Source organism: Trichechus manatus, unplaced genomic scaffold (genome assembly GCF_000243295.1).
Source record: "Trichechus manatus latirostris isolate Lorelei unplaced genomic scaffold, TriManLat1.0 scaffold00131, whole genome shotgun sequence".
Classification (NCBI taxonomy): domain Eukaryota; kingdom Metazoa; phylum Chordata; class Mammalia; order Sirenia; family Trichechidae; genus Trichechus; species Trichechus manatus.
In genome coordinates, this window is record NW_004444067.1 from 7,585,578 (window position 1) to 7,597,525 (window position 11,948).

Sequence of the window (11,948 nt, forward strand, 5' to 3'; positions counted from 1 at the left end):
TCTCACCAAGGTGGGCCCGGCAGTGTGCCTGGGTGGCCTGGTCACCCAGTGTCCCACACACCCTGTGGGTATCGAGACGTGTGCCACAGTGGCGAGAACAGGGCGCTGGCCAGGGGGTGCTGCCGAAACTTTCCTGTTCTCACTGATAGCTCTCATCTTTCCTGATGTAAATAATACATGCCCACGAGCCCCACGCTCCTCACCGCTGCGTTATTAGACCAATAAAGCACTTTCGGAGGTGTGGTCACCCTGGCTGATGGCACCTCCGGGACTGGCCACACACGAGAGGTCTTAGTCCCTAAGATACAAAATAGCGGGAAACTAACACCTCTCATTCTTCCTTCCTTTTTTTTTTTTTTTTTTTCCTGTCTGGACTGAAGTCTCTCTCTCTCAGTCCCATGCAGCTTGCCCCTGGCCTGGGACAAGTTCAGGGTGGAATCTGGTCTCCTTGCTGCTGGCAGCTCACAGGGCTGAGGGGCTTCACCTCCACGTGGGGTGGGTAGTGGGCTCCCAGCGCTCTGAGCAGCTCCCCAGTCCTCCTCCCTTAAGGCCTTTTCTCCCTGACAACCTCTTTAATCTGGCTTCCCATCCTACAGAATCGGGTCTGTTTGACCATCCACTCTGCTATAGCGGGAGTGACTTTTATTGATGCCTAGTCATCAGGTCGTCTGTTCCAGGACCTAGCTTCCTTGTCATGGAGCACAGGCACTTCACTTAACTGGTCTAGAGCAGTCTGTAGTTCAGAGAAGCACAGATGCGTCCAATCCCCATAAATTTCCAGAGTCCAGTGAGAGCAGGAACCGTGAGTGGAGCTTCTGCGTAAGTTGGCCCCAGACACGACCACATCCAGCACCGACATCTCTAAGGTCCAGGTCTGGCTCTTCACTGCACGAGTTCATGTTCACGTCACTAAAGGAGACACCAAAGATTAGACAGTTGACGGGGAAATGTGCATCCACAAAGCAGGAGCAGATGTGGTCGTTACAATCAACCCATCGTTGTTGGGTGCCGTCAAGTTGATTCTGATTCATAGAGACCCCACGAGACTGAGCAGAACTGCCCCATACGGTTTTCTTGACTGTAATCATTATGGAAGCAGATCACCAGGTCTTTCTTCCGCTGAGCTGCCAGGTGAGTTCAAACCGCCAACCTTTCAGTTAGCGGTCCAGCACTTAACCGTTGCGCCACCAGCTACCAGCACCCCCTAAATTGACCTTAAAAAAAAAAAATCAGTTCCCATTGAGTCGATTCCAACTCATAGCAACCCTATAGGACAGAGTAGAACTGCCTCATAGAGTTTCCAAGGAGGAGCTAGTGGATTCAAACTGCCGACTTTTTAGTTAGCAGCCATAGCTTGCCATAACTCTTAACCACTGCACCAACAGGGCTCCAAGTCAACCGTAGGGACCGCCATATGGTGTCGCATGACAATCACACGTTTTTCTCCCACTGGCCTGATGAGATATCAGCCTTCTATCTGGGGTCGGGACACCAACAACGAGCAGATTATCTCGTTTGACAGATCTTTGCCTCCTGAGTGCCCGGTTCTCTGGATGCTGATGGTTCTGTGAGATGATGCAAGGCATGGCCAGGGCTCAGAAACAGCTGTGCTTCTCAACCATCTCGGTTCCCCTTTTATAATCGGAGGCGTAGACTCTGACATCAGACGTGGACTTCAGCACTCACACACAGTTTGCACATGTTCTCAAGTGGCCCCTGGACCCCTGAAGCCCACCCACAGTCCTGTACCCTCTAAGCCCCCTCCGCCCTCCCGACCCCAGGGCTGGCCCCAGCGGGTAGCATCACTGAAGCGCTCTTACCTTCCGGATTGCTGGTTATGCCTAGCCAGTGGCCGGCACCAGAAGGAGCTTGGGAAAGGGGGGTAGCCCCCTCCCTCCTTCCAGGGGTCCTCGTCAGGCAGGGCTCATCAGCCTCAGTAACAGTGCCCTCACTGCGCCTCTGCAGCTCTGGGGGTGCAGCTCCCCCTGTGGCCCGAGGCTGCACCCCCCCTTGCTGGTCCTTGCCACCCCGCTATGATCATCCCCTCCTGGAGCGTGTGCCAGGTCCCTGGCTGATTCGGGCGCAGGTTAGGGACCTTGTCTGTCCAGCAGCCTGTCCACTATTCGCTTTTCCGGACCGCCAAGGCGCCACCCATTTGTGACCTGGAGACCCGAGGCTGACCCCTCTCTGCCCGTGGCAGGTTCTGGCCGGAGGGGGCAGACCCGGATTCAAACCCTCCCTCGTTCATTTTCTAGCAGCATCATCTCGGGAAATGACTTAATTTCTGTGGGGCTTGGTCCCCTGACCTGTGAGCCGGGCAGCAGGGTACGGTGGGGGTCAGTGAGAGGGACGGGGCACGGCCTCCCACACACGGCCCCCGTGGGACCCACCAAGGGAAGGCACTGGGTGATGAGCCCGGTCTGCCGGACGCAGCGGTGGTGGCTGTCCTCGGTCAGCTTGATGCAACACCTGGTCTGGCACTCGTCATGGCGGCTGCAGAAGTCCATCTCTGGCTGCAGAGACGCGGCAGGCCCGCTGCGTGCCCCTCCCTCCCACAAAGGGGCCGGCGTCCCACCCACCTCCCCCCGCCCGCGGGGCTCACCTTGCGCCAAGGAATGCATTGCAGGAAGATGGTCTGGAACGTGCAGACCTTCTGCAGCGCGTTCTCTGTCATGGCGCAGCATGAGCTCTGACACTCCTTGTGCTCCAAGCAGCCGTACCCCAAGGGCTGCAGGCGGCAAAGACCCCGCCTTCCTCCAGGGCCCTCGGGGACGCCCTCCTCCCTCCTCCTGGCCCCCCACCCCTGGCCGCACGCACCTTTCTCCAGGGCAGGCAGCGAAGGAAGATGGTCTGCGGGGTGCAGAACTTCTGCGGGTTCAGGCTGTTGGCCACGCAGCACTGGCTCTGACACTCCCGGTGCTCCCTGCAGGGCTCGCTGATGCCCTGAGGAGGCAGAGGCTCCCAGAACACAGCCCGGGACCGTTTCTTCAGTGGTGGGGTGCCCGGGGGAGGAAGGGAAAGGGAGGGCAATCCCAGCATCTGCTGTGAGCCACACAGGCAGAAGAGTAAACTGAGGCACAGTTAGGGGAAGCCTGTGAGCCGCAGGGCCGGGAGGAGACTCAGCTACCGACGGCAGCCCCGGGCGCTGGCAGCCTCACAACACCCCACATCTTACAGATGAAGTAACAGGGGCTCAGAGGGTGAGGGACCTGCCGAGGTCACAGGGTCAACAGCAGCGAGCCAGGTCCTGTGTCCTTGCGCCGTAAGCCAAGTGCCTGCTGCCTCCTGAGCAGAAGCCAGGGGGAAGCGTGGCCGTTGTCCCTTCGAACAGAGGCTCTCAAAGCTTTTGGTCTCAAAACTCCCTTACAATCTTAGAGAATTAGTGGGGACTCCCGAGAGCTTTGGTTTATGTGGGTTCTCTCTATAGACTTCTGCATTTGACACTAAAATTGAAAAAAGTTTCAACTATTTCTGTATTAATTTGAAAATAGCAATAATAAACCGCTTACAGCTTAACACAAATAGTACATCTGTATGAAAAATAGGTATATTTTGCAGACCAAAGAACAAACTAGTAAGCAGGGTCGCCATGGTTTACATTCTTGCAAATCTTTGACATCTGGCTTAACGGGAGCCAGTGGGTCCTGCTCCTTCCCTGCGTCCTGTGTGCAATGTCACCCATCACGTGGGCAGCCCCGTTGTACGCCGTGAGGGGATGTGAGGGAGAGGGCCAGATGCGTCTCTGTGTTGGTGTGAACGTAGCTTTGACCCCCACAGGCCCCGAAGGGCCTAGAGACCCCAGGTGGGCTGGACCACACGGGGCCCGTTTTCATCAGGGAAAGGTCAAGATCTGATCGGCCAGGAGGCTGCAAATGACCGCTGACGAGACAGGGAGAGCGGAGGGGTTTCACTCAGGGGACAGCATCTGCGCAGTCAGACCCGGCGGCTCGGCCAGTCGTTGGCTGTGGGAAGTGAGCATGGGGTGCTCCGGCCATTGTCTGGGTTTCTGGGGGAACTTCACTGAGAAGGGAACCAGGAGGCAGCCCCTTGGGAAGGATGCCTGAACCCTGACAAACAGACGGGCACTGGGTCCAGTGCCCTGTGTCCCTCTGAGGTCATGATGGCCTCCCCTGTCCTCGGGGGTCCCCACTGTGAGCTGGGGGTACACCCAGCCTCATGGGCTTTCGAGGAAGAGGAGCCACCAACAGCACTCCCAGGCCTGGCCCCCAAGTACCGGCTGTCCCAGGGGACCCCAGATGTGGTACACGTTGCACCTGCCCTTTTGGGGGACCTGGGGAAGGAGGAGTCTGTGCGCCCCGGCTGTGCGCTCACCTTGTGTGTGTAGGAATGGCTCCTCATGCTATTCAGGAACGCCTGCAGCACCAGGGGCGGCAGCAGCAGCAGCGGCAGCGGCAGCAGGGGCCACCAGGGACGGGCCATCAGCTCAGCTCCTGCCAAGGGGACAGACGCGTGAGCCTGCGGCAGCCACCCCATGCCCCTGTGCTGCTCCCCGAAGCCAACCTAAGCCGGCGTGGGCAGCCCCTCCCAGTCACACAAAGTGAGTCTGTGGTGACACCTGTGCCCGGGGCTTGGACAGCCTGTGAGCTGGTTTGGGGGCCTCCCCAGGGTCCCCCCTCAAGAGGCCCTCCCTGACCACCGCCCGTCACCCAGCTCTTGTGGCCACCTGGAGCCACACTGCTCCTACCCAGGGCATGGAACGGTTCGCGTTGAGCCAGAGGCTCTGTCTGCGCAGCATCCCCCTACCCAATGAGGAGCCCCGAAGGTCTGCAGCCCGTGCTCCTGCTCACCCACTCAGCACCCTCCCCAGAAGGTGCCTTCTCAGAGTCGCTGCTCCCTGCAATCCTGCCTCCGCCCCCCACGGTCAGACACCCGGGATCTCTCGTGGACCTCATCCTCTGGGGCCGTGTGGGGGAGAGGCTGTGGAGGCATCTCCAGTCCCCTCTGCCCCTCTCTCTCTCTGCCTGCCTCCCTCTCTCTCTGGCTGTGTCCCCATGTGGTCAGCAGGCCCAGCAGAGCTGACACCCTCTCCTCCTGTCCCCCCGCCCAATGGAAGAGGAGTGGCGTGTGGCCGTCAGCTCTCAGCTGGAGCTCCCTGGTCACACTCAGGGTGGCACCTGGCCATCGCCAGTGACAGGGCTCACTGCGGCACCCAGGTCTTTCTCTGGTGTGACCGTTTCCCTGCCAGACAGTGCACATGCCACACGGCATGGCTCAGCAGCTTTAGCGTGTTCACAGAGTTATGCAGGCATCCTAGTCGGTTTTAAAACATTTCCATCACCAGAAGGAAGCCCTGCGCCCTTTGCTACCACCCCCTGCCCCCACCCCAGCCCCTGGCGGCGTCCGTCTCTCCCGTCAGAGCCCCGGCAGGGAGCGGGAGGGATGCTGAGGCTCCGACTCACTGACGTTTCATCCCCCATAATTTCGCCCTAGGAACGGGAGGTTGGGGGTCCATGAGCGCGGCCTCCCCCTCACACCTCGCCCGTCGCCCCCGCCCCGCCCTTCCCTCCCCCATCACGGTCTGCAGTTGCCCCTTCCACGTTGAGGCTTTCCATTTCCCGGGTGCTGACCCACCCCCCTGGTGCCCTCTGGTGGCCTGCGGCGGCGGCACCCACCCGCCGCCCTGGTCCCTCCGACCTCCAGTCAGGGCAGGATGCGGTGCTGGGGCGCGCCTGTCTGCTGGTGGCCCGAGGAAATCGCTGCACCTCGTGCGACTCGGTTTCCTCACCGGTGAGACAGGGGCTCCTGACTCCACCTCCTGTCGGAAACTTTGGTTCTCAGACAATTCCAGGGAAGTCTCACTGATTCTGCCCTCTTTGTTCATTACCGGGGTTGTTGTGTTGCCAAGCAGAGTTGGATTCTGCTCTGTAAGTTCCCAGACCGTTCAGAGCCACCAGCCAAGCATGACACCCGCCTCCCCAGGCCTCCGGAAATGTCACAGCCCTGGCCGTGGCACGCCCGCTTCTGCAGCCTCGGCCTCCCCACCCCTTCCCCGTCAGTCGCGAGGCCCAGGGCCTCCCCTGCGCTCAGGGATCTGCTCTGGTGAGGGGCAGGCACTTGTAGAGCAGGGCCACCATCCAAGGCCCTGAAAGCGTCAGAGAAGAAGGTGTGCGTGGGAGCACCTCTGCAGGTGGAAGCACCTCTGCAGGTGGAAGCACCTTCTGCACCCCGGAGCTGGGCCCAAAGCAGAGGCAGGCACAGTGCTCACTCAGAGACAACCAGGCCCCCACCCAACTCAGTCAGACGGCCCAGACCCAGAGAAGGTCTAACCAGCCACCACGGTGGTGTTGGGCGTGGGAGGGGAGTGCCATACAGTCACGAATCGAAAGGACTTGGGGTCTGGCAGGTGTTGGGGGCGGTGAGAGGCACGACTTGGGGACAGACCACTGGGAAACTCGACGGGGGTGGAGGGGCACCTGGCTCATTCCTTTCTCTGTCACACTCCACACAGCGGCACATACAAGCCCTGCCGCTGTCTGCACGCCAGGAAGTTATGTTTTCTCTACAGCACTGTCTGTACTTGCCAGTATCTAAGATTGATTTTGTGCCCTCCCAAAAATCCGTACACTGCCCTTATGCCTGTACAGGCTGCTTCCCCTTAGTGTCAGAGCAACACAGCATCTCAGCAAAGATGAAGGAGCTTCATGTCATCTGCCGTGTTCTTAACAAAAATGACAAGTCACAGGGCACACAGTTCCACTGCATTTTGGTTTTTCTATAATTTTATAGATTGGAATTCACCTATAATAAAGCAAAGCTCATAAGTAACAAAGGCATTGTTAGTGCCTTTCTTTCACAATTATTGTTGTTGATTTCAAAAAGGAACATGACCATGCAAATTCAGGGCACTATTTTGATCTGCCGCCAAAGAAATGACAAGGACTTGGAGGAAAGAAAATGCTGCTGGAAGCTGCTAGACATAGCCGACCATGATACCATTGCCTCTTTTTGAATTTTATCTTTAAAAATGCACTTGAAAGCCTATTTCAGCACGTGTATTTGACTCTGTGGATCCTAACAAATCATGGATAACATTTTCAAGGAATGAGAATTCCAGAACACTTAATTGTGCTCATGAGGAACCTGTACATAGATCAAGAGGCAGTTGTTCAAACAGAACAAGGGGATAATGCGTGGTTTACAGTCAGGAAAGGTGTGTGTCAGGGTTGTATCGTTTCAGGACACCCACTCAATCTGTATGCTGAGCAAATAATCCAAGAAGCTAGACTATATGAAGAAGAACAGGGCATCAGGATTGGAGGAAGACTCATTAACAACCTGCGTTATGCAGATGACACAACCTTACTTTCTGAAAGTGAAGAGGATTTGAAGCATTTATTGATGAAGATCAAAGACCACAGCCTTCAGTATGGATTACACCTCAACATAAAGAAAACAAAAATCCTAACCACTGGACCAATAAGCAACATCATGATAAACAGAGAGAAGACTGAAGTTATCAAGGATTTCATTTCACTTGGACCCACAATCAACACCCATGGAAGCAGTGGTCAAGAAATCAAAAGACACATTGCATTGGGCAAATCTGCTGAGAAAGACCTCTTTAAAGTGTTGAAAAGCAAAGATGTCACCTTGAAGCCTAAGGTGCACCTGACCCAAGCCAGGGTATTTTCAGTTGCCTCATATGCATGCAAAAGCTGGGGAATGAATAAGAAGGACCAAAAAGAATTGACGCCTTTGAATTGTGGTGCTGGCGAAGAATGTTGAATATACAGTGGACTGCCAAAAGAATGAACAAATCTGTCTTGGAAGTACAACCAGAAAGCTCCTTAGAAGCAAGGATGGCAAGACTACGTCTCACGTACTTTGGACATGTTATCAGGAGGAATCAGGCCCTGGAGAAGGACATCATGCTTGGTAAAGTAGAGGGTCAGTGAAAAAGAGGAAGACCCTCAACGAGATGGACTGACACAGTGGCTGCAACAATGGGCTCAAGTGTAACGATGGTTGGGAGCATGGCACAGGACCGGACAGTGTTTCGTTCTGTAGTACATAGGGTCACTATGAGTTGGAACTGACTCGACAGCACCTAGCAACAACAACAAGAAGATTTAAAAAAAAAAAAAAAGTTGCCATAGAGTCTACCCGGTCTCATGGCGACCCCATGTGTGTCAGAGAAGAACTCTGCTCCACAGGGTTTTTAGTGACTGATTTTTTTAGAAGTAAACCTTTCTTCCGAGGTGCCTCTGGGTGGACTCCAACCTCCAACCTTTTGATTAGCAGCCAAGCGTGTGAATCATTTGCTCAGGACACCCCCTGAACCAAGGCTACCTCTTTTTGAGCATCACCCCTCAGGTTGGGCTATGCCCACCCAATTGCTCTTAATCCTCATAGCAAAACAGGAAGCTAGGGTTTAGCCTCCTGGTACCAATGAGATAAGGTGATGTCACCTCCCATCGGGCACCCCTGGTGAGAGGCAGAGCTCAGGTTCACCCAGTCCGGCTGGTCCCCGAGTCCTCCCCAGAGGCCTCATGCATACTTACACACAAAAACCAAAAACGCAAGGAGACGCGGGAGATCAGATTTCCCTTGCAGAGAAAATCCCCCTAAGAGTTAATACTTGTGTACATTTCAGTGGTGCTACCTATTTGTCCCAGGTCCTACCTGCTCCTCTGGGTAGAAGTGAGACCAGCTCGTAAGGCTGCTGCTCTCAGGAAAAGACACCAACCCCCAAAGCACAGAACTAACAGGCCTGAGGCCCACAGGTCGCCCAAGGCAAAACAGCATCAGTGAGCTTCATCTCCAACCCAGCCCCTTCTAGAGGCGGCTTCCTTTCTTCTACCTGTTCTGTCTTCACCCCCAGGAGAAAGCCTTTGATCACTCCCTATGAGAACTGAATGTACGAATAGACCACGGCCTGGCAGCCATCCACAATGGCCTGGACCTGGCTCATAGCTGCCAGTTTCCTTAATTTTTGCCCCTGCTTCTAACTCAGGACCCGCAGAGAAAGACAAATATGGTCCCCATGCCTCCAGCCTCCAGCAAGGCACACTGGAAGCTTTACTCACTGGAAGGCTTCCCAGCCCCCTGCCCACCTGTGGGTCTCTGCCAAACGCAGTGATGGGGCTGGCCCCCTGCTAGAGCAAGCTCTGAATAAGGAGCTTCTGCCTGGTCTCATTTGGGCGTTCTGCATTCACCTCCGCACACACGGCTGTTCCTTCAACAGACGTTATTCAATGACTACTATGTGCCACTTGTCCTCTGGGGAGTTTTCCTCCCAAACATCAACTTCAGGTCTGATTTCACAGTATCTTAATCTGCTAAATATTGATGCCAAACACATGACAAAGCCCCCCAAATTATTCCCTAATCCGTGTCCTCTTGTCAACTAGGAGTTCTTGGTCTAGATGGGGAAATGGACCTGTAAACATATAAATTGTGTGGAGTGGGACAGATATCCGCAGGAGGTATGAGGAGGCTGCAGGGAAGGAAGGCACTCAGCACACTGCTAAGGGGAGGGGATCAGCAGGTGACGGATGGGAGAGGAGAGTTCACGGCAGAGGAAGGAGGAGCAGAGAAGAGCCTGGGGTGTTGGGAGCTGGAGTCGCTGACTGGTGCAGGCCAGGGTGGCTGTAATTACAGATGCTCTGTGTGGGAGCCCCTCATTTCCTCCCGGCCCGGAGAGTTTGCATTTAGAGTTTCCATTTGCTTTTTTCATTCTCCTCCCAGGAGGCCTTAAGACATTGTAAGCACTTTGTGGTCTCTTGAAACCGATCAAAAATGGGCTTTTCACTGAATCTGGGAGACTTCAGAGTTCTGTCTTCTAAGAAAGGGACCCGCTTACAACTCAAAGCAATCTTCCAAAGGAAACGCCTTAGCTCCCTTGTCATCTGAGGTGTATTCCTAACAACACAGGGAAGAGTACACATCTCATACAATAAATCATTACACTCTTGTACAGACCTGAGCTCATATAGCACACCTTTTCTTCCAAGAAACGAGAAAATACTTCGTATATCCTGGAGAGAAAACCCGTACACATCACTGCCCACACCTCAGGCTCTTCTCTCCTCTTTCCCCCACCAGGAACTCTCTCCTCTCCCGTCCATCTGCTGCTGGTCACCCAGTCCTCTCTGCAGTGCAGCGGGGGCCACTGTCTCCATAAAGCAGGCCTTCCCAGGATTCGTCCTCAGTGACCGGCTCCTTGGGGGCACCACCTGCAGTGTGGACATGGCCCCTGTTGGTGTTTCTCTCTATCCCTGGAATTCAGACACTTGGCCCAGATGGCTTCAGGTGTGTGTCTTCTTTTAAGTCATCCTGCTTGGGGCACATAAAGTCATGTCGATCTATGGACACGGGTCTTTCTTTAAATCAGAAAAGCTTTCCTCTAATTTATTACTTCACTTAGTTCACTTTCTCCTCTCAAACCCCTCTGATTCAGCCACTTGGATCTGATTCCCATCTCGGGGTTCTGCGCAGAGCCATGTGACACCCCTGCCACTTGGTTTCCAGGACTGCCGTTTGGATTGCAGCAATAAGTATTGGAATCCCAGGGTGGTGCAATCAGTTACCGTGCTCGGCTACTCACCGAAAGGTCGGGAGTTCAAGTCCACTCGGAGGCACGTCAAAAGAAAGACCTGGAGATCTACTTCCAAAAAATCAGCCACTGAAAACCCTAGGGAGCAGTTGTACTCTGACACACATGGGGTCACCATGAGACGGAAGTGACGAGTGATTTTTTGTTTGTCTGGTTTTTACTGGTTATGCTCTCTTTCAGAGATAAACACAAGTCATGTTTGTGGACCCAGAAAGCTATAGTGCTCTCACTGCTTCCCACTGCAAGTCCTCATTGCCTTTTTGTTCAAGATCCCTTCTGGAGCTGTTAACAGGTTACCAATGCCAGATGTGCAGCCTGGCCTTTCCCCTGTGCTGGTTGTTAGCGTGGCTCAGATCAGTGGCAGGTCCCGTATCTTCTGATCTTGTAAGCACAGTGAGCAAGCTGGCCGGCCACGCCCCTGCCAGGCACAGGGGGCACCCTCCCCACTAGGAGCAGCATCCCTTGGCTCCTGGTGTCCATGGGGCCCAGGGGCATGGTGGCCCTCCAGGCCCACTGGCATGATCAGGATGGGGTGAGGCCTCCCTGACCATGGGCCAAGCCCCAGGGGCTGCTTCCCCAGGAGGATCCTCACAGGGGCCATGCTGAGGGTCAGGAAGGGTCATTGGGACCTTGGGTACCATCAGTAGGGGTCACGGGAGGATCATGGGGGTCTTGCAGGGCCTCTGCTGGCAGCCTCACCTGCACCCCTCTATTCAGGGTTTCTCATAGCAGACCCTGCAATGGTGCAGGAATACTTCAGTGAAGTAGTATGATGTCTGGGACTTGCTTCAAAATAAGGGTGGGAATGGGGATATAAACAAAATTTTTTTGAAACTTTGGTTTCTAAGGAAAAGAAAATAAAAAGACCGGAAACAGATAAAAGCTCGGAGTTTGGAGCCACTGCAACAAAGTGACTAGGGCCTGGGACAGGTGGACGGAGGGATTGAGAATCGGACGGCTTGGACAGGCATCTGTAATAAACCAAAAGGGCTTCTGGGCCAAGAAAGGACTTGCAGTTTCTGTCCTGAATCGCTGGGTGGCCGGCGATGCCTTTACTGACACGGGGAAAATTTGAGGCGGGACTCCAGGGTCCGCTTTGGATTTAATCGTGTGGAGACGCCAGGAGGCCGTCGGCTGCTTCCCCGTTTCTACTTGCCGGTTTTTTGAAGACAAGTTCCCATTCCAGTGGATGTCAGTTCCCTGCCGGCGGCGACCTGCTTCCACCTTCGCTCGACTTACCGGCGCCGGAGGCTGCGGGGCTGCTCCGGGGAGGGAGGACGGCACACCTGGGCACACCTGCCGTGCGCTCGCGGTCGGGACCCTGCGGGACGGTGTCGGGGCGGGTCCGGGGCGCGGACAGAGCCCGGGGCGG

General features: G+C 55.1%; 1 protein-coding gene across 1 annotated transcript in view; it reads left to right on the forward strand.

Moving 5' to 3' along the window:
* Nucleotides 1-4,347: 4,347 nt before the first annotated feature.
* Nucleotides 4,348-11,948, forward strand: part of P2RX2 (purinergic receptor P2X 2) — a 10,663-nt gene continuing 3,062 nt past the window's right edge. Inside the window, exons 1-6 of the mRNA XM_004385057.1 lie at nucleotides 4,348-4,558; nucleotides 4,672-4,783; nucleotides 5,565-5,748; nucleotides 5,941-6,060; nucleotides 10,066-10,218; nucleotides 11,763-11,919. Coding sequence (XP_004385114.1) covers nucleotides 4,348-4,558; nucleotides 4,672-4,783; nucleotides 5,565-5,748; nucleotides 5,941-6,060; nucleotides 10,066-10,218; nucleotides 11,763-11,919 — 937 coding nt within the window. The remainder of the gene's footprint in view (nucleotides 4,559-4,671; nucleotides 4,784-5,564; nucleotides 5,749-5,940; nucleotides 6,061-10,065; nucleotides 10,219-11,762; nucleotides 11,920-11,948) is intronic.